The 22301-nt window shown below is 52.1% G+C and overlaps 1 protein-coding gene across 3 annotated transcripts in view; it reads left to right on the top strand.

Annotated features, from left to right (window-relative positions):
* The window catches only part of ELF4 (E74 like ETS transcription factor 4), a 45937-nt gene extending 24092 nt beyond the window's left edge, over nucleotides 1-21845 (top strand). For 2 of the 3 annotated variants that reach the window (XM_054471310.2, XM_054471309.2), the window contains exons 2-9: nucleotides 5235-5518; nucleotides 12042-12213; nucleotides 12653-12745; nucleotides 14387-14578; nucleotides 15384-15467; nucleotides 15571-15763; nucleotides 17099-17476; nucleotides 19252-21845. In XM_054471310.2, coding sequence (XP_054327285.1) covers nucleotides 5444-5518; nucleotides 12042-12213; nucleotides 12653-12745; nucleotides 14387-14578; nucleotides 15384-15467; nucleotides 15571-15763; nucleotides 17099-17476; nucleotides 19252-20056 — 1992 coding nt within the window. In that variant the 5' untranslated portion in view covers nucleotides 5235-5443 and the 3' untranslated portion in view covers nucleotides 20057-21845. The remainder of the gene's footprint in view (nucleotides 1-5234; nucleotides 5519-12041; nucleotides 12214-12652; nucleotides 12746-14386; nucleotides 14579-15383; nucleotides 15468-15570; nucleotides 15764-17098; nucleotides 17477-19251) is intronic. The other variant, XM_054471311.2, reaches the window with a different exon arrangement.
* Nucleotides 21846-22301: the final 456 nt, after the last annotated feature.

Genomic DNA, 22301 nt, shown 5'->3' with positions numbered 1-22301 from the left:
CTGGAGCTTAATGGGGCCCACAGCCCCCGTTGCTCTTTGGGAGGTCACCTGAAACTCATCATCTGGATGAACGCTTTTTAATTTTCAAAGTGCTTTTCCACTGCCATCTTTATGCACCTGAGACTCCCTGGTGAGCACCTGCTAAGCCTGGATTACTCACAACTCTCACCCGCTCGAAGGATGACAGAAACCACAGCCCAGAAAGATGGCCGACTTTTCCATGGTCACACATCTTGCTAGGATGCAGCCAGAATGCCTCCCTCCACCTCCCTGACCCTAGGCAGTCTACACTGTGGGTGGGCTGTGGGTCCCCTGGAGAAAGAGGAAAAAGCATCTCTTTGCCTGGGACCTGCCATCTAATCACTCCTCCTCTGGGACAGATCAAGGCCTGCAAAGAAGGTAGGGGAAGAGGCGAGCTGAGAAGGGTGTGAGAGCGGGAGCTGTAACTGGGGAAGAACCCTAGGCCCACCTCACCATCAGAGTTGGGAGAAACCCTATGCTGGAATCAGGTGGTGACAGAGGAGCAAGGAAGGAAACTGGGTTTCTTGTAAATAAGCACAGAGAAACCCCAACCAACAGAGCTTGCAAAACCTTTCTTTTTTCCCTCCCTCTTCCTGGTTTCATCTCAAATGGAGTGGCTGGTAGGAAGAAAGGAATAGGAGAAAGAGCTGACAAAATAGCGGTGACTAGGGCCCCTTCACTGGGCACTTGCTTAAGTAGAAGGGTTAGCTCACTCATTGGAGTCCAGCCGTAACTGGACTGAGGTTTTGGGTTCAAGTCCTGTGGATGGGTGAATTCTGCTCTGTTCAGGACTACAGACTGGATATAGTCCTGACTGTGGCCTTCTGTCTCTTAAATCCACGCCACTGGTCACGTGGTACAGCAGGCAGTTCCCTGCTTGATGAGTATTCGCCTGAGGACGGGCTGTTTTTCAGTCGAGGGTACAGGTGTTCCTGGGGTAGTTTCCATTTTGCTTGTGGTTGTGGGGGAGGGCTGTTGAGGGAGTGGGAAATGGCATGAAGGAAATTGTCACTTCCTTTCCAGAGAATTCCAGAAAAGTTTCATGGAGGATGAGGTATTTCAGGAGTGAGAGCTGGCTCCAAGGGGACAAGGAACCAGAGAAGGAGAATTGTGCTTTGTGGCCCAGCTGACCATCTGGCCTCCATGTTTCCTGGCATGTGCGAAAATGCCACGGGTGTTACCAGCAATTCTGTGAGAGCCATTGGCTCAGCTGAAAGGGTGTAGATTTAAACTCACTCCACGGAGACTGTGGACGTGGCTTTCACATTGGGGCTATTTCCTGTACGGGAGGTCCAGATGAGTGGTTGCCGGACACTGCTTGGTATGTTTCAGTGACAGTCCCAGGAAGGGTCTGTGTGTCTAAAGGGGGCCGAGTTGTGACACAGGAGCAGCCCAAACCACTTCTATTTTGCTTCAGTTTTGAAATGCAGTCAGAGCCACAGAGGTGTGTATTTGCAGGCCAGGAGGTAGGCGCCTTCGCCTGCACACTCCCTCCTGCGGTCCATACACTCAGAAGGCACCCAGGGGCAGATACTCTCACAAAGGCTTTGCTTTTGGCCCAAGTAAGACAGGCACTGGGAGTCAGAGACCCTGTAGGGCCTCAAAGGGGGTGAAGGGAGTGGAGCTCTTGCCACCCTGCAAGTGGACTGTGACTGGAGCAAGCTGTGAGCTGTGCAAGGATGGGGCAGGGTAAGGGAATTCACCACCAGTTACTAAGGGTTCACAGGCTCCTCAATTCCCCGAGCCAAGTGTCCGTGTGTGCTCCCTGAATCATCCACTCGCTGGGGAGGCAGCATCCAGGGCTCTAGGCTACTGAAGCTGCGTCCCAGCCAAAGGGCCCACTGGAGAGGGGAGCCCCTGGTGGGGGCCTCCCTGGCCCACAGGGCGCACCTCCTATGGTGGTGGCATCTTTGGTTTCAGGTTCCTGGGAGAAGGAGGTTATTTTGAAGGACTGAAGGGGGGTTCACTCCTCTGCTGGGGAGAGTGAGTGAACATGCAAATGAGCCTCTCACTTTCAAATCCTCAAACATCTCAAGGGGGAGGGGGAAACTTTCTGGACTGGAAGGTTAGGGCGGATGGTTTCTCAGTCTTGGCCAAAAGAGTAGGACAGCTACTTCCTCCCCCTCCACCCCTTCAAGACCTTAGCTTCAGGCTCAGGGCAGATGATCACCAGGATGAGCCTCGGGTGCTGGGTATAGCCTCACAATACCTCACAATCCCGAGCCAGCAAAGCCTGCACCCACCAAGTCCTGGATTTTGCTACCTCAATATGTGGACACAGAAAAGAATGCCCTGGGAATCATCTCTCTTTGATTTCAAACCTCTCTGCATTGGTGACCAAGGATTCCATTCAATGCAGTGCAGGGCCCTGGCTGCCTCCCTCCCCCACCAGCTCCCTAGCACATAGACTTTAGGGGTCTCATCCCTGGGACCCATGGGCTACATATCTAGCTGGGGCTGGCATTCTCTTCCTGAGAACCCCACCCCCATCTTCAGCACAGCCACTTCCAGCCAGCATTAGCTTGGGTTTGTCATTCTCACGAAGGCAGCTGAGGCTGGCCCGGAGGAGGAACTGACAACTGAGCTTGCAGCTTTGCTGGCCAGACCAGGGCAGCCCTTTGACACACAGAGGCTCTCGTGTACACATCTCCACGCTTGGGACACATGCACACACCCTGCACACACATATACCTACAGTGTGCTTGCACACCCACAACCAACACAAATAGCGCACCTGGGTAAATGACAATGCAAAAACATACAGAGGTCACCCCAGAAGGTATGCACATTTTTCTCATTCTCGCGTAAGGCAGAGTACGTGACACCTACCCGCATCCACTGTATACAGATAAACGTTGCCCAGAAAACACACCTCACAGATGCTGACTGACCCATACCACCAATCTATCCATCTAACCATCCATCCATCCATCCATCCATCCATCCATCCATCCATCCATCCATCCACCCGTTCATCCCTTCATTCATTCCACAAACACAAATTGAGTGTCTGTTACATGCCATGCATGATGCAAGGTGCTAAGGTTTCATCAATGTCCAACACAGTTGTTGCTGCCCTCAAGGAAGCCCCTGTCTTATGGGGGAGGTAAGGAAGGTGCATAAAAGTAGCCCAGGCAGACAGCACCAGCAATGAACTCACAAACATGAAATCCTGATCTGGAAAGAAGAGATGAGCAAGCCCGAAGGGAAGGGCTACAGCGAGTGACCTTGGGGGAAGGGACACACACAGGAGTTTCATGTTTTGACAAAGTGGGATTAGGTGAAAGTGATCACCTTTAATTTGATTAGTATGAGAATGTTTCCTGGGGGCAGACAGAAGGCCTGTGGGAGGGCGGGAGCTGCTGTGGAATGCAAGCCTTGGGGCGCTTAGGCTGGGGGGGCGGGGGGGACAGACCTTCCAAGCATAAATGGCCTTGGGAGGCTTCACAGACCAGTGGAGAAAGGGTCGCAGGCAGGGTCTGGTGGGGGTGGGGTGGTGGTGGGAGGAGTGAACCTGGGGCAAGGGCTGCAGTTTCCCAGGCGCCTCCTCCTAGTATCAGCCTCTCACTCGTCCAAAGGGAAATTCAGACCCGAGAGGTTGAGTTGAGCGACTTCTCCCGACTTTTTGTTGGGGTGGGTGGAAAGGTGTGGGGGTGAGGGTGGGGGTGGGGCAAAGGCACGGCCAGCCCTGTGGGCTAACGGAAAGGAAGTAGGAGAGGCCTGGGTGTCTCCTGTGGGGGAGAGCGGTCATCAGGGAGGTCACCGTGGTCCCCCTCCCTTTCCTCCCCTTTGCCCCTCTCTGAAGTTCCTCATTTCTTTCCGGGCCAGGAGAAGGTTTGGCCACTCCGGCACTGCCAAGGGAGTGTCAAGGAGGTGGAGTGCAGTGTGTGGCTTCTGCTATGGTGCATGGACCCACCCACACGCACATCCACACACTCAGAACTGAGCCCAGGGGACCAAAGACGTGGCGCCTGGAAGTGGAGAAGCTCCAGTGATGGGGTGGAGGAGCAGAGCTGGCTGGCAAGGAGGGAGGTGGGAGGGCTGGGGCTGTGGGAGGCAGGACTGGGTGTGACCACCCACAACACGCAGATGAGGCGCCCGGGCACTGACAGCCCTGAGGAGTGGCGACAGGGGAAACAAATGCAGGCCCGGACGCCATGTGACACCGTGAGCGCTGAGGGCACGTGGGGCGAAAGGAGGTGTGTTTGGGCTGCGGCAGACACAGAAGATTTCCTGGAAAAGGGGCCCGAGCCAGCCCCAGAGGATGGGGAAGGTTCCGTCTGCCCCTCCTCCAGTCGGGGCTCTCCTCACCAGTTCCCAGGGTGACAGTTCGCTCTTGAAACTGAAAGCAAAGCTGAACCAAGAACACAAACCCACACACAGCACAGAGGCCACGCTCTCTGGCGGGTGGCAGTAGTAGTGGTGAGAGTGGGGGGTGCTGACGAAAACAGGGTACGTGGCCCACCTGTCCCCCAGTCTCCAGGCTCTCTGGAGGCTTGGCTCCATCTGAGAGTCCCATCCCTGAGAGCAGGGTACTGCTGGTCCTCACACAACACAACTCCCACAGCGAGGCAGGCATGGGTGTGACCACCCCCACTTCTTCCTCTGTAGACGTGGCCCCTCAAAGCTAACTGGCCCCCACTCCCAAGGTAAGATTAGTCTGACTTCATCTGGAGCCAGGCAGAGTCAGAAGAGCACTACAGAGTGGGTATACAGATACCCACAGGCCCCCACTCAGCCCCTCACACGATTCTTCCCCAAGCCAAGGGAGTTACAGGGATTCTCCATGCTGCTGCCTCGTCCACTAGGCCAGGCCAGGCGCCCTGACTCACCCTGGGGATTAGTCTTCAGGGTGGAGAGAGCGCAAAGTTCCTCCATCTGGCAGTTTCTCCAGGGGAAGGGGAGGAGGCAGGGAGGGAGGCTGCATGTCTCTGGGACTAGTGCAAGATGCCGATGCTGGTGACCCAGACGGGCACCAACACTCAGCCACTTCCCACTGGAGGCCATTCAGTTGACTTCCTCTCTCCTTCTTTCTTTCCCTGACCTCTTTCTTCTCTGTTGCTTTTCTTCTCTCATCATCCTCCCCTTTCGGCCACTCCTCTATTGGCAGTCTGCCTTAGCATGGCAGGGTCCCTCTGGTTCATAGGCAGTTCTGGCAACGGAGCTGAAGGAAGGTGACTTACTCACTGTCCCCATCTCTCCCTTCTCTCTAGGTCGCTCCTGTGGTTGGTCCAGCCCAGAATGCAGCCTTGAGCCTGGCTTAGGCCACCACCTACTCCAGCTCTCTCCACCCCCTATTTTACCGCAGCTCAGGGGGTAGGCTCTAGGCTCCAAAGTACCTGGGTAGTGTCCCTTCATCAAGAAAGCCCCACAGCTCTGGAGGGCTCTGATAATCCCATTGTCAGCTCTCTGAAAAGACAGCATGGCTATTACCCTACAGCCCAGTGACCTGATCTTTGAGTTCGCAAGCAACGGGATGGATGATGATATCCACCAGGTATGGCCCCAGAGAACAGAGCACAGTCAGCCCCTGTGGACAATCAGATAGACACAGACAGCCAGGCAGACAGCCAGGGAGCCAGCTGGCTGCAAAGCTAGCCAATCAGCAAATATCCATCAAGCACCTACTATGCTCAGGGCACTGGCCCTGCTTGCCAGCCAGCCTGCGTGCCAGCCGGTCACTCATGAGGCTGGTCTGGAGTCACCGGGCAGTCATTTAGGGAGCTGGCTGCCCACATGCAATCATCGAGCCAGCCAAACAGCTGCTAAGTACATCAGCTGGGCTGTTGGTTGGTCAGCAACATGGACCAAATGCATAAGGGGTACACTGACCATCAAATGCATTTTTCGGCCACTTCTCTTCTCCCAAAGTGTCACAGTGAGAAAGCTGTGGGGACAGCCACATAGCAAGAATGAGCACTGCCAGCTGAACTGTAGACTGGCATCCAGGCCCTGACATTTTCAGAGTCGTCTTTTTGGCCCCAGCCTGAGGATTCAGGACAAGCTGGAAATGAGGTCTTTTGGTGGGAGGAAGTTGGAAAATAGGACAGGATTCTGGCACTCACTCAGGTCCCCACTGCTCCATACCTTCCCTACACTGGCACGTTTTCTGTGCACTTAGATGTACCCATTGAATGGTATCCTGGCAGACTCATCACTACCCTCCATTCTCCTCCTTCCACAAAATGGAGAGAGAAGAGGCATCCAGGCACAGTAGAAAGAATGGAAGATTAGGAGTCAGGAGCCCTGGGTTCTGATCCCAGTTTGGCCACAGTGTCACCTGAGCAAGTCCTGTCCCTTACCCTATTTTTTTTTTTTTTTGAAACAAAGTCTCACTCTGTCGCCCAGGCTAGAGTACAGTGGCGTGTTCTCGGCTCACTGCAACCTCTGCCTCCCATGTTCAAGCCATTCTCCTGCCTCAGCCTCCCAAGTAGCTGGGACTATAGGCACCTGCCACCAACCCCGGCTAATTTTTGTGTATTATTAGTAGAGACGGGGTTTTACCATGTTGGCCAGGCTGTTCTCCAACTCCTGGCCTCAAGTGATCCACCCACCTTGGCATCCCAAACTGCTAGGATTACAGGCGTGAGCCACCGCGCCTGGACCCCTACCCTATCTGACTGCTGTTTCCCCATCTTCACCAAGAGGCGATCCAACTGGATTATCTCCAAAGGGCATTCCAGTCTAAACTCAGATGCTCTCTATTCTAAATCCTGTGAGGATGGAAAAACGGTCCATTCTCTAGCGGCCTACCAAAGCCTGCCCCCTAGTGGCCTTTGAGCACTTTGAACTTTCCGTCTACCTCCTTGCCTTAAAGCAGCTCAATTTTATTGAACATATGTGGTGTGCCTAGCCTCGTGGAAGGCATCAGACAAGGAGAAAGGAAGAAAAATCTACCATACATGAGTTCTCAGTGCTACTTGTCATTTTTCATTTGTTTCTAGTCCACTCAGCAACTGTTTCTTTTCTTCATAGAGGCTGTTTTTCACAGAATCAGTTCTTACCTTCCAACCTATCCCTCCACCCTCAGCGGACAGCCTCTCCTCCAATCCACAGAGAAGCTCAAAGCCCAGGACGCCCTCAATTTCCCTCCCTTCTCTCTTTTTATCTGTAACATCTCCTGTTCTTGTTTCCTTCCCACTGGCCCAGGAGAAAGAAATGTTACTTTTCCTTGCAAGGGTGACTCCCAACCTCTGTACTTAATCTATCCTCTCCTGCATCCTTCAAGACCTCAAACCATCCATCACTTCCTTCTCTCATATCTTTTATTTTTTATTTTTATTTTTTGAGATGGAGTTTCGCTCTTGTCACCCAGGTTCCAGTACAGTAGCACAATCTCGGCTCACTGCCACCTCTGCCTCCTGGGTTCAAGCGATTCTTGTGCGTCAGCCTCTGGAGTAGCTGAGATTACAGGCACGCGTCACCAAGCCGAGCTAATTTTTGTATTTTCAGTAGATACGGGGTTTCACCATGTTGTGCAGGCTGGTCTTGAACTCCTGACCGCAGGTGATCCACCCACCTCGGCCTCCCAAAGTGCTGGGATTACAGATGTGAGCCACCACGCCCGGCCTCTTGTATCTTTTAGACCTCAGATTTCTTTCCTCAACTTTGAACATCTTCAAGTGTCCCCAACCCTAAAAGAAAACCTTCCCTCCCTTCTGCCCCCACCTTCAAAATTGCATCTTTTTATACCTTTTTAGTTCCTTTCTTCCCCCCAGGGTAGTCTCCACACTCTGTTTTACTTTCTTACCTGCCTTTCACTCTTTTTTCTTTCTTTCTTTCTTTCTTTCTTTTTTTTGACAGGGTCTCATTCTGTCGCCCAGGATGGAGTGCAGTAGCACAATCATGGCTCACTGCAGCCTCAACCTCCCCAGGCTCAGGTGATCTTCCCACCTCGGCCTCCCAAGTAGCTGGGGCAACAGGCACATGCCACTGCGCCTGGCTAATTGTGTGTGTGTGTGTGTGTGTGTGTGTGTGTGTCTATATATATATAGAGAGAGAGAGTTTTGCTCTTGTTGCTCAGGCTGGAGTGCAATGGCGCGATCTCGGCTCACTGCAATCTCCATCTCCTGGGTTTAAGCAATTCTCCTGCCTCAGCCTCCCAAGTAGCTGGGATTACAGGCGTGCATCACCATGCCTGGCTAATTTCGTATTTTTAGTAGAGAGGGGGTTTCACCATGTTGGTCAGGCTGGTCTCAAACTCCTGACCTCCAGTGATCCATCCGCCTTGGCCTCCCAAAGTGCTGGGATTACAGGCGTAAGCCACCATGCCAAGCCTAATTTTTGTATTTTTTGTAGAGATGGGGTCTCACCATGTTGCCCAGGTTGGTCTCAAACTCCTGAGCTCAAGCAATCCTTCCGCTTCAGGCCTCCCGAAGTGCTGGGATTACAATAGGTGTGAGCCGGCCGGGCGTGGTGGCTCACACCTGTAATCCCAGCACTTCGGGAGGCCGAGGCAGGCAGATCACCTGAGTTCAGCAGTTCGAGACCAGCCTGACCAACATGGAGAAAACCTGTCTCTACTAAAAATACAAAATCAGCTGGGCATGGTGGCACATGCCTGTAATCCCAGCTACTCGGGAGGCTAAGGCAGGAGAATCACTTGAACCTGGTAGGTGGAGGTTGCAGTGAGCCGAGATCGAGCCATTGCACTCCATCCTGGGCAATAAGAGGCAAAACTCTGTCTCAAAAAAAAAAAAAAAAGATAAGAAAAAGAAAAACAACAGGTGTGAGCCACCGCACCCAGCCCCTTTCACTCCTTTTAGGAAACTACTTTTATTTTGAAATACATAATACATGCAAAAGGATGCATAAATCATATTTAGATATAGACGTGTATTAAATGAACACCGAGGCCCTCACCACCCAAATTAAGAAATAAAACATTACCAGTCTCCTAGAAGCCCCTGATACCTAACACTTAATGAGAGCTTAGTCTACGCCAGGCCCTGCTCTGAGTGCTTTATGTGTATTGATCTGTTTTAACAATCCTAGGGGATCAATCATGTGATCACTCTCATTTTATAAATGGGGAAACTGATCCACAGAAAGGTTAGGTAACTTGCCCAAGGTCACAGTGCTAGTGAGCAGCAGAGTTTGGTCTCAAGCCCAGGCACTCTGGCTCTAGATCAGCACAATCCAACATAATTCTCTGGAACGAGGCCAGGCACGGTGGCTCACGCCTGTAATCCCAGCACTTTGGGAGGCCGACGCAGGCGGATCACAAGGTCAGGAATTTGAGACCATCCTGGCCAACATGGTGAAACTCTGTCTCTACTAAAAATACAAAAATTAGCCAGGGGTGGTGGCCTATGCCTGTAATCCCAGCTACTCAGGAGGCTGAGACAGGAGAATTGCTTGAGCCCAGGAGGTGAAGGTTGCAGTGAGCTGAGATTGTGCCATTGTACTCCAGCCTGGGCAAGAAGAGCAAAACTCTATCTCAAAAAAAAAAAAAAAAAAAAAATTCTCTGGAATGCTGGAAATGTTCTATGTTTGTGCTGTCCAGTATGGGGCCACTAGTCACACGTGGCTGTAGAGCACTTGAAATGTGGCTAGTGCAATTGAAGAAATAAATTTTTAAGCTCTCCAAAGTTTTTATTTACCTCTAAATTTAAATAGCCACCCGTGGCTAGTGGATATCATCATGGACAGCTCTAGATGCTGGGACCTTAATCACTATACCCAACTGCTTACCTCAGTCTGTCCTCACCGAGATCCATTGCGACTTGGCCTGGGACCCTAGCACTGCTCTGAAACTGATCTAGCCAGGGTGACTGACCATGGCCAAATCCAAAGGTCTTTTATCCATTTTTGTTTCTCTGGATCCCACAGGAACAATACACAGAGAGGATCATTCTCATTCTTTTTGCATGGGGAAAAAAAAGAATTATCATCCACAAACAGATCTTGAGACTAAACAATAACAACAACAAGAATTAACATTCCCATGAAAGAAAATTTGGAAAATACAAAAAAGTAGAAAGGGGAAAAAAATCATTCAAAACTCCATAATGAAAATAAAACTATGGCCAGGCGCAGTGGCTTACGTCTGTAATCTCAGCACTTTGGGAGGCCAAGGTGGGTGGATCACTTGAGGTCAGGAGTTTGAGACCAGCCTGGCCTACATGGTGAAACCCCGTCTCTACTAAAATACAAAAATTAGCCAGGTATGGTGGCAGGCGCCGGTAATCCCAGCTACTCAGGAAGGTGAGGCAGTAGAATTGCTTGAACCTGGGAGGTGGAGGTTGCAGTAAGCCAAGATCATGCCACTGCACTACAACCTGGGTGACAGAGCCAGACTGTCTCAGAAAAAAGAAAAGAAAAGAAAACTATGATTAACATCCTGGCATATTTATTTCTTTATAGAGGATTTTTCTTTTTAACTTTTTTTTAACAGAGATAGGGTCTTGCTGTGTTGCCCAGGCTGGTGTATGAACTCCTAGGCTCAAGTGATGCACCTGCCTCTGTCTCCCAAAGTGCTGGCATTACAGGCATGAGCCACCACATGCAGGCTCTATATGGAGTTTTAAAAAAAAAAAAACACATGCAGTCATACTGCTTTTTAATTTCGCTTTGCTTAATTTCAAAACACTTATGTTCTCTAGGGGTTGAATTCTCATCTCAATTTTCTTATCTACTCCAAGGGATTGAGCGACCACCAGCTCCCTTTTGAACTGTTAGACACTTATTTTTGACTCCCTGATAGGCATCTCTATTTCAGATGTCCCAAAGGTAACTCAAGCTCACCACATCCAGACATTGTAGCCCTTATCTTGGTCCACAGCCTGCTCTTCCTCCTCCTGGGCCCTCCCTTGGCATGAGCAGTATCTCCATGTCCCTGTTGAATGAAGCTGGAAATTGAACCCCTCTCCCCCATCCAGGCAGTGACTGAGTCCTGACATTTCTACTTCTATAATGCCTCTGTTCTGTCTTCATTCCCACTATCATTGCCACAGACAGAGCCCGAAGATGTTTGAGCCCCTAACTCTGGCTGCGAACGAGGTCCCCAGCCCTGACTCTAGGCTGAATCCCTCTGTCCCCCGACTATAGGTTGAGCCCCTTGCCCTTGCCATCAACCGGTCTATTCCCAATGGCCTTAGAATGAATCTAATCCTCATAGACTGAGCCCTAACCTGGCCACGGATTAAACCATAACTACAACCAGTGAAAAATGCTTGCCTGGCTGGGTGCAGTGGCTCACGCCTGTAATCCCAGCACTTTGGGAGGCCTAGGCAGGTGGATCACGAGGTCAGGAGATCGAGACCATCCTGGCTAACACGGTGAAACCCCGTCTCTACTAAAAATACAAAAAAGTAGCCAGGTGTGGTGGTGGGTGCCTGTAGTCCCAGCTACTCGGGAGGCTGAGGCAGGAGAATGGCGTGAACCCAGGAGGTGGAGTTTGCAGTTAGCCGAGATAGCGCCACTGCACTCCAGCCTGGGCAACAGAGTGAGACTCCGTCTCAAAAAAAAAAAAAAAAAAAAAAAAAAGCTTGCCCTTGGCTGGGCATGGTGGCTCATGCCTGTAATCCCAGCACTTTGGGAGGCTGAGGCAGGTGGATCACCTGAGGTCAGGAGTTCAAGACCAGCCTGGCCAACATGATGAAACCTTGTCTCTAGAAAAACTATAAAAATTAGCCAGGCATGGTGGCACACACCCGTAATCCCAACTACTGGGGAAGCTGAGGTAGGAGAATCGCTTGAACCCAGGAGGCGGAGGTTGCAGTGAGCTGAGATCATGCCACTGCACTCTAGCCTGGGCGACAGAGCAAGGCTCTGTCTCAAAAAAAAAAAAAAAAAAAAATGCTTAAAGTGCTGGTGGTGCAGAGCTAACCCATCTATTCATCAAGAACCCACTCAAGCATCACCTAATGAGTCTGGACCCAGAGTGATATCATCCTATACAAAGGACAGTCCCTGATGAACCCAAGAATAAGGACTTGCACAGAGGGCCAGATTCTGGTAGGGAGGGTTTGCTGGAAGAGCTGGGTGGGTCTTGAACCACATCCCTATCTTCTCCATAGCTGGAAGACCCCTCTGTGTTCCCAGCTGTGATCGTGGAGCAGGTACCCTACCCTGATTTACTGCATCTGTACTCGGGACTGGAGTTGGACGACGTTCACAATGGCATCATAACAGACGGGACCTTGTGCATGACGCAGGATCAGATCCTGGAAGGCAGTTTTTTGCTGACAGGTCTGTTCCCTTCCTGGGTAGAGAAGGTGTGGTAGAAAAAGGGGCTGTGTCTTTAGGGAACAGCAGCCCACAATGGCCTCTAGTAACCCCATGCAGAATGGGCAAGGCCACCAGCCAAAAAGTTGTGCTGGTTCACAGAGGAGGGAACCATCTTGGTAGATTCATGGTCTGTGGAAGTGGGGTGGGACAATGAGGAGTGAAGACCAGCTGAGGGGGTGGAGAGTTAGGTAAGGAGGGGTGCTGGGCCCTTCCTGGCTGTCCCTCAGTACCTCTGGTCAGGGTCCCCTGCTTCTCCCTCACTTAGCACTCACTTCAGGGTCAGCCCGAGGGATGCTTACCACCATCCTTTCTTTGGGCTGGCCCTGATTATAGCTGTACCCCCTGCCTTGTGCACTGAGGGAACTTTTCTTCTCTCCTCCCACCATGGAACCCGGACCAGATGACAATGAGGCCACCTCGCACACCATGTCAACCGCGGAAGTCTTACTCAATATGGAGTCTCCCAGCGATATCCTGGATGAGAAGCAGATCTGTAAGTTTGAACCCCAGTGCCTGAACTCAAGGCAACAAAATAATTCCATTTAAAAATATGAAATCCATGTATTGGTTTCTCAGACATGTGTGCACACAGGTATACATGCACCACACCCACTGATATACATATGACTTTTATCTTTTTGTATTTTGGTGATGGGTTTATTTCAATTAGCACGATGTCCTCAAAGTCCATCCATGTTGTAGCACGTGTTAGAATTTCTTTCCATTTTCAGGCCAGGCACGGTGGCTCATGCCTGTAATCCCAGCACTTTGGGAGGCTGAGGCGGGTGGATCACCTGAGGTCAGGAGTTCGAGACCAGCCTGATCAACACGGTGAAACCTCATCTTTACTAAAAATATAAAAACTTGCTGGGCGTGGTGGCACAAGCCTGTAATCCCAGCTACTCGGGAGGCTGAGGCAGGAGAATCACTTGAACCCAGGAGGCAGAGGTTGCAGTGAGCCGAGATCGCGCCATTGCACTCCAGCCTGGGCGACAAGAGTGAAACTCCATCTCAAAAAAATAATAATAATTTATTTCCATTTTCAGGCTGAATAATATTGGCCAGGGTGCCTTTCTCAGGCCCCTCTGCTCTTTTGCTTAGCTCCCAGGAAGACTGAGATATGCAGCATGTGGCTCTTTTAGAAATAAGTGATCCAGGCTGGGCGTGGGGCATGGTGGCTCACACCTGTAATCCCAGCACTTTGGGAGGCTGAGGCGGGTGGAATACGAGGTCAGGAGTTCAAGACTGGCCTGGCCAACATGGCAAAACCTCGTTTCTACTAAAAATATAAAAATTAGCTTGGCGTGGTGGCACATGCCTATAATCCCAGCTACTTGGGAGGCTGAGGCAGGAGAATCGCTTGAACCCGGGAGGCAGAGGTTGCAATGAGCCGAGATCGCAGTATTGCACTCCAGCCTGGGCGACAAGAGCAAGACTCTGTCTAAATAAATAAATAAATAAAATAATGAAATAAGTGATCCTTGCCCATCCTACCAGGCTCCTAACTCCCCAGAGGGCCCCCAAGGCAGGCTCTTCCCAATGCCCCCTCAGGCAGATGCACAGGAGGGTCCCCCCAGATTGCCTTCTCCCAAGGGGTAGTGTGGTACAGTGAGGGAAGGCAAGCCATAAAGCTGAAATCTGAGAGATTTCTAGTCCTGACTCTCACCAGTATTCATCCAGGATCCAATAATGGGTGCCTATTTGTACCGGGCACCAACTTGCTGTGTGACCTTGGGCACATGACTTCCCCTCTCTGGGTCTGTCTCAGTTTCCTCATCAGGAAAACACAGGAATGGGGCTACATGATCTCTAAGGCCCCTTTGAGTCGTAAAATGAGCCAAGGACTAAATCAAGGTGGCCCTTTACCTGGGGTGCCGCCTAGAACTTCCCTACCACCAGCAGTGGGCTATAAATGTGGCAGCTGTAATTGGGGCCAGCTTGTGCCCACAGCTCTGCAGATGTTTCCTCTCCTCGTGGTACAAGCCACATGAGGCATTTTCAGGTGTATCCTGTGTCTGGGGCTGGGGGGATGAGCCCCCGCCCTCCCTTGGAACCTACCCGTCTCTCCAGCGCTGGGAGACCCCGCTCCAGCCCTGCCCTGGGCCCCGCCCACCTCAGGCCTTTCTTCTTGCAGTCAGTACCTCCGAAATGCTTCCAGACTCGGACCCTGCACCAGCTGTCACTCTGCCCAACTACCTGTTTCCTGCCTCTGAGCCCGATGCCCTGAACAGGGCGGGTGACACTAGTGACCAAGAGGGGCATTCTCTGGAGGAGAAGGCCTCCAGAGAGGAAAGTGCCAAGAAGACTGGGAAATCAAAGAAGAGAAGTAAGTGGGGGAGAGTGAGTGTATGTGTGTCTCCGAGGGGATGGGCTGGGCGTGGGGGGCGGTCAGGGCTCATGGATGTGTTAAGAGGCCAGCTCTCTGGTGTGACACAGATGGACCAAAAGGCCTCCCTTCTGTAAAACCTGGCCTCATCTGTTAGCCTGCCTGTAGCCTGACATTTCCCATGCTGCCCCTGTCTGCCTGGGATCTGCATAAACTCTTTCAGAAACATTAATGATCTCGATGAGTTGAATCCTAGGCTGGGAGTTTGGACACCAGGCTCGGCCCCCTGGCCAATCCCCGGACCTCTGGGTCCTCAGCCTATAAAAGACCAGTCATGCTGGGTGCTTATCTCCCTTCTGCAGAGCTTATAAAGCCAAGGCCATATATGAGAGAGGACTTTGGGCTTTCCCAAGCCCCGGTGTTATTGATTTACTCAGGCGATGGCTGCTTGATACTGCCTTGTCAGCATGGCAACCAAACCTCAGCACCGCACTTACCTGCACAATAGTGGTGCCTTTAGGCTGCCTTTCCATATCAGAAGTTAGGCTAGGCAGATTCTGTTCTCACAAAGGTAACTTATTTGTAAGCACCCGGTTTCTCCACATTGTAGCCATGTTGCAGTGCTACCCTGGGGGCCTGAAAATGAGGGTGCAAAGGCCTGAGGGCTGTGGCTGTGGAGAGCGATCTGGGGCCTCCAGCCCCGGTGACCTGCCTCCTCCTTGTTGGCCTTGTCACAGCCAACTTGGCCAGCTCCTGGGCCCTCTCTTGGGAGCTGCTCCTCATCCTACTCACCTTTCCCTCATAGTCCGGAAGACCAAGGGCAACCGAAGTACCTCACCTGTCACTGACCCCAGCATCCCCATTAGGAAGAAATCAAAGGATGGCAAAGGTATGGACAGCTGGGACTCAGGTGAGGTGGGGAGGGAGCCCCTTCCCTGCTGCCAGGGTGCCCCAGCTGCCCAGGCTGCCCCTCACAGCCTGCCCCTCTGCAGGCAGCACCATCTATCTGTGGGAGTTCCTCCTGGCGCTTCTGCAAGACAGAAACACCTGTCCCAAGTACATCAAGTGGACCCAGCGAGAGAAAGGCATCTTCAAACTGGTGGACTCCAAAGCTGTGTCCAAGCTGTGGGGGAAGCAGAAAAACAAGCCTGACATGAACTATGAGACAATGGGGCGGGCACTAAGGTAGGAGCTGTTGGGATGCAGAACCCCTGCCCTGGGGATCACCAGTCCTTCCTTAAGTCCAAGGAGTCCTCCTCGCTTTCATGGAGACCTGATTGATCCTAAGGAAACGAGTCTCGTAACTTTCCTCTTAGCTTGCTCCTATGTCCGTTCCCCAGGCCCCCTCTGGCAGGAAGAGCCCCCCTCCTCTTGTATCTGACCTGGCCTTTTTTCTTTTCTTTTTTCTTTCTTTTTTTTTTTTTTTTTTTTGAGACAGAGTCTTGCTCTGTCACCCAGGCTTGAATGCAGTGGCGCAATCTCGGCTCACTGCAACCTGCACTGCCTGGGTTCAAGCAATTCTCATGCCTCAGCCTCCCAAGTAGCTGGGATTACAGGCACATGCCACCACGCTCAGCTAATTTTTTGTATTTTCTTTTTTTAATTTTAATTTAATTTTATTTTATTTGAGATGGAGTCTCGCTCTGTCACCCAGGCTGGAGTGCAGTGGCGCTATCTCGGCTCACTGCAAGCTCCGCCTCCCGGGTTCATGCCATTCTCCTGCCTCAGCCTCCCAAGTAGCTGGGACTACAGGCGCCTACCACCACGCCTGGCTAATTTTTTTGTATTTTTAGTAGAGACTGGGGGTTTCACCATGTTGGCCAGGATGGTTTTGATCTCCTGACCTCGTGATCTGCCCACCTCGGCCTCCCAAAGTGCTGGGATTACAGACGTGAGTCACCGCGCCTGGCCTCATTTTTTGTATTTTTAATAGAGACGGGGTTTCACCATGTTGGCCAGGCTGGTCTTGAACTTCTGGCCTCAAGTGATCTGCCCACCTTGGCCTCCCAAAGTGTTGGGATTACAGGCGTGAGCCACCGCGCCTGGCCTCCTTTTTGCTTTTTATAATGGAAGAGCAGTTTAGCACCCCCTCTTCCCCAAGAAGGTCTTCACATCTGCAAGCCAGAGCCCCGGGGAGGTGGGCTTGAGTTGTCCTAGAGGTGGTCTCTCAGGCTGGGGGATTGCTGTTCCCACCATCCATCCCCTCACTCTCAGTTCCCTCCTTCAGTCATTCTCTGTCCTCTGCCCCAAAGCAGGGGGTTGGAGGGGGGTGACATCTGAAAACCTTTTTGTGATCCTTTGAGTCCTCAGGGGGAAATCTCAGGATGTCATAAAAGCCTTTCAAGTCCAGGTGTTGACATATCCTTTCCCTTGCCCTTGGGCCCTCAGCTGGCTCCCCAGCCAGCCTCACTCAGCCTCATGCTTGCCTAGCCCTGGGGGAGGAGCACTGGGGAGATGGAGGTAGAAGGTCTCCCACCCAGCTCCAGGCTAACTCCCAACTCCCCGCCCCTCTTCCTCTAGATACTACTACCAAAGAGGCATCCTGGCCAAAGTGGAAGGGCAGAGGCTGGTGTACCAGTTTAAGGAGATGCCCAAGGACCTGGTGGTCATTGAAGATGAGGACGAGAGCAGCGAAGCCACAGCAGCCCCATCTCAGGCCTCCACGGCCTCTGTGGCCTCTGCCAGTACAACCCGGCGAACCAGCTCCAGGGTCTCATCCAGATCTGCCCCCCAGGGCAAGGGCAGCTCTTCTTGGGAGAAGCCAAAAATTCAGCATGTCGGTCTCCAGCCATCTGCGAGTCTGGAATTGGGACCGTCGCTAGACGAGGAGATCCCCACTACCTCCACCATGCTCGTCTCTCCAGCAGAGGGCCAGGTCAAGCTCACCAAAGCTGTGAGGTAAGGGCACCCAGGTCAGCATGAGTCTTCACATAGTACATCATGTTGGGGTTCAGTTTTCTTTTTTTTTCTTTTTTTTTTTTTTTTTTTGAGGTGGAGTCTCGCTCTGTCACCCAGGCTGCAGTGCAGTGGCATGATGTCTGCTCACTGCAACTTCCGCCTCTCGGATTCAAGTGATTCTCCTGCTTCAGCCTCCCGAGTAGCTGGGATTACAGGTAGCCACCACCACACCCAGCTACTTTTTGTATTTTTAGTAGAGACGGGGTTTCACCATGTTGACCAGGCTGGTCTCAAACTCCTGACCTCAGGTGATCCGCCTGCCTTGGCCTCCTAAAGTGCTGGGATTACAGGTATGAGCCACCGCGCCTAGCAGGGCTCAGTTTTCAACTTCTTGCCAAGCTCTACTCTGTATCCAGGCTCATGGGATCCTCCCACAGCCACGGAGAAGCCAGAACGGCACTTGTTGGTCAAGAGAGGGAAAGTCACTTGCCTGAGGTCACACATACGGGGGCTTACACGAGAGGGGCTCCCCAGGGAGCCACCAGGGCCTCGGTGTCCTGACCCATCCTCCTAAGCCTCCTCCATTCTAGGAAAGAAGCAACAGAGAATGTTTTAGAGCCACCTGCTGTGAACCCCTTGGGACCTCCAGGCCCACCCGGGAAGCTCCAGCTACTTCTCATCCCCACTAAGGGGCCTCCGATTTTCCCTGAGAAGGTTGGACTTTGTTGGGTTTTGTGTATGGACCTCCCACTATGCTGGTGCAGTGAGACACCCTTTCGAGGAGGGCAGGCAGTAGAGTGGAATGGTGAGGAAGATGAGCTCTGGGGTCACAAGGCCTAGATGTGAAGCCCTGCTGTAGTGCTTACTCACTATGTATACTCGCTGTGTAAGCACTAGAGTGGGGGCTCACATCTAGGCTTTGTGAGACCCCAGCATCCCCATTTGGAAGAAATCAAAGGATAACAAAGGTATGGCTGGTCTTGGAGCAAGTTATTAATATATAACCTCTCTGTGCCTCACTTTCCTCAAGCTGTAAAATCAGATTGTTCTTATCCCACTTGTGGGCTGTTTTCAGGATTGAGTAAAATGCCACATGTCAATCACTTAGAATGATCCCTGACCTATATACCTATATACTAAGTACTTAATAAATGTGAGCTACAGCTGGGCATGGTGGCTCACGCCTGTAATCCCAGCACTTTGGGAGGCCGAGGCAGGTGGATCACCTGAGGTCAGGAGTTCAAGACCAGCCTGGCCAACAGGGTGAAACTCCGTCTCTACTAAAAATACAAAATTAGCCGGGTGTAGTGGTGCTCGCCTATAATCCCAGCTACTTGGGAGGCTGAGGCAGGAGAAACACTTGAACCTCGGAGGCAGAAGTTGCAGTGAGCCAAGATGGCACTACTGCACTCCAGCCTGAGTGACAGAGCAAGACTCCGTCTCAAAAAAAATAATAATAAAAATAAAAAAAATAAAAAAAATTAAAAATTAGCTGGGTGTGGTGGCACACACCTGTAGTCCCAGCTACTTGGGAGGCTGAGTCAGGAGGATTGCTTGAGCCCAGGGCTTCAAGGCTGCAGTGAGCAGTAATCATGTCACTGCACTCCAGCCCGGGCAGCAGAGTGAGACCCTGTCTCTAGAAAAAGAAAAAAACCAACAACAAACAGCAAATAAATCGACAAACACCTTCAGCTCCATTCCTCTCGTGCCCTCCTTCCTAACCAGCTGAGGGACACCTCCTGCCTTAACCAACTCTGTTCTCTGTTTCTTCTCAGTGCATCTTCAGTGCCCAGCAACATCCACCTAGGAGTGGCCCCCGTGGGGTCGGGCTCGGCCCTGACCCTGCAGACGATCCCACTGACCACGGTGCTGACCAATGGGCCTCCTGCCAGTACTACTGCTCCCACTCAGCTCGTTCTCCAGAGTGTTCCAGCGGCCTCTACGTTCAAGGACACCTTCACTTTGCAGGCCTCTTTCCCCCTGAGCGCGAGTTTCCAAGACAGCCAGGTGGCAGCCCCAGGGGCTCCACTGATTCTCAGTGGCCTCCCCCAACTTTTGGCTGGGGCCAACCGTCCAACCAACCCAGCGCCACCCACGGTCACAGGGGCTGGACCAGCAGGGCCCAGCTCTCAGCCCCCTGGGACTGTCATTGCTGCCTTCATCAGGACTTCTGGCACTACAGCAGCCCCTGGGGTCAAGGAGGGGCCACTGAGGTCCTCCTCCTATGTTCAGGGTATGGTGACAGGGGCCCCCATGGAGGGGCTGCTGGTTCCTGAAGAGACCCTGAGGGAGCTCCTGAGAGATCAGGCTCATCTTCAGCCACTTCCAACCCAGGTGGTTTCCAGGGGTTCCCACAATCCGAGCCTTCTGGGCAACCAGACTTTGTCTCCTCCCAGCCGCCCCACTGTTGGGCTGACCCCGGTGGCTGAACTTGAGCTCTCCTCAGGCTCAGGGTCCCTGTTGATGGCTGAGCCTAGTGTGACCACATCTGGGAGCCTTCTGACAAGATCCCCCACCCCAGCCCCCTTCTCCCCATTCAACCCTACTTCCCTCATTAAGATGGAGCCCCATGACATATAAGCAAAGGGGTCAGGGCAAGTGTGACCCACCAGGCAAAATTGAGCAGCATTTTCATAGGGACTGACTTCAGTAGCACACCTGCCCCTGCATTTCGGTGGGATGTCAATACACTTGACCCCAAGTCCCCCGGCCCTGCCTGGTGTCACTGTGGCCAAACAGTGCCCAGCTTAAGCATCCCTGGCATCAGACTATGGCCTTCAAGAGCACTAGGGCATATGCTTTTGGCAGCATAACGGGCTGACTTGGTGATGGAGGGAAAAAGCCTTGAGCCAGGCAGAAGTTTGTGGCCAGGGTTTGTGCAGCAGCTTTGTGAGAAGAGCCCTTCTACCTTGCTCTATCTCACTGGCTGCATTCCCTACACGGGGAATTTACTATCCTATATGTGAATATCCCTGTATGTACTTGTGTGTACTTGTTGGTCTGTATCTTAATTTCTTTGGGGAGGACAGGGCTGTAGCTGTGAGGTCTTGTCTCCAAGTGTGTGTGTATGTCTCCGTGGATCAGCCACAGGGATAGAGATTTTGTTTTTAAGGGAAAGCATTCTCTAATTCCCTTTGTTCATGCCAAGATTCAGTTGTTCTGAGACTATGGGGTACAAGTTTGATCCCCCGAATCTGGAGATGTTGTAGAGCTGGAACGAGTGCAGAGTAGGAACGCTTTGATGCGCATGCACATTGGGGAAGATGCGCTCCTCAGGGACACGAAGGCCGAGTAGGGTAAAACCACGAGGGGAGGGAAGGGAAGTCAGCTCTGGGAGCAGCCCTCACTGGCTGGACCAAGGTGCTTTTCCTGGAGTTTGCCATGTTAGCGACCACAGTCACCTCGCGGTCAGGCTGGAATCTTGGGCCACCCCAGAGTGCTTTGCTGAAGGATTTAGACGGGGGTGAAGTGCCCTCCAGCCTCAGAGCTAGCCACAAAGCCCCCAGAGCTGAATTCATTGAGTATTTGTGCCTAGGGCTTGGGCTGTTTGTGTGATACTGGCCCCCCGCCAGACAATAGCCTTTGCTGACACCCCAGCCTACTTCCCCCATCCTGGGCTCCCTCTTGATTACTTTTTGACATTTTCCAGCTGTCAGGCGTCACTGGGGCTAGTCCGGCAGTGACCTAGATGGGGTCCGCCCCCATTCCTGCTCAAGCATGGGCACCTACCACATGGGTTCTGCTGCTCAGCCTGCCTGCAACTCACCTTGAAGGCGGACCAGCCTGCCTCTATGATGACTGCAGCAGACCTCCTTGGGTGGACCAATGCCCCTCATCTCCCACTTTCACACCTAACCCTGACTCCTTCACCAAGAAGACGGGAGTCGGCAGCCAGGAGTTCCCATGGCACCTCTCTCTCTTCGTGGCTCCCTGCTTCCCCCTTCCCTCTTTCGGAGGAAGGGTCAACCTATTCTCTCTCAAAGCCAACCCCTAGGCCAATTGCCTGGATCTCCTCCCCTCTCCCTTCTTTAGACGAGCTTGCCTCCCTCCTGCCAAGTTTGAGGGCAAGGCTAAGAAATGTCAGCCACGGAAACAACTCTATTATCTGGTGACTTTGGGTAATGTGAATCAGTGCCTGAGGACCTTTGCTGTGTCCTTGGTACAAAACCATCCACTTGACCTAACTACCTCCCCTGGCCGCGCTCTCGCTCTTCTCTTCTTTGCCAAGCCAACTATCACCCTCTCCCACTCTTCTTCTCCCTGCCCCCTGGAGGGCACTGTGTTTGGTTGTGCAAATGTATTTACTATGCGTGTTTCCAGCAGTTGGCATTAAAGTGCCTTTTTCTAATAAAATCAGTTTATTATGACAGTTTCCTGATGGTTGAAAGTAAGCATCTTGATAAAGGGTCACCATTAAAAAAAAATTTTGCACAAAGGTGCTGCATGGGTTGGGGTATCCCCGCCCCCACCTGAAATCTGGTTTCTGCCATCCCTACTCCAACTCCATGGAAACTCATTGCTGGAAGGTCATCAATGACCTCATGGTGAAATCAAATGTCTTCTTCACAGTTCTCAGGCCCCCCGTGAGCCCACACTAGCTGGGCTCTCCTGCGTCCCCCATCACCCTTTCCGGGGCTGGTTCTTCACCTACCCCTTCCAACGTGGCTGTTCAAGAATCTCATCCATTTTGGGCTCATTTTGGCTCCTCGGAGATGGGTCCTAAATCTAGAGCTCCAGTCCCAACCTTTCTCTTAAGCTCCTGGCTCACATTTCCAGCAATCTGCTGGACATTTCCATGTGGATGCTTGTCAGCTCCTTAAAGATG

The sequence above is a fragment of the Pongo pygmaeus genome, chromosome X (assembly GCF_028885625.2).
Source record: "Pongo pygmaeus isolate AG05252 chromosome X, NHGRI_mPonPyg2-v2.0_pri, whole genome shotgun sequence".
NCBI lineage: Eukaryota > Metazoa > Chordata > Mammalia > Primates > Hominidae > Pongo > Pongo pygmaeus.
The sequence above is the reverse complement of the archived record's forward strand: the minus strand, read 5'-3'. Positions and strand labels throughout refer to the sequence as shown.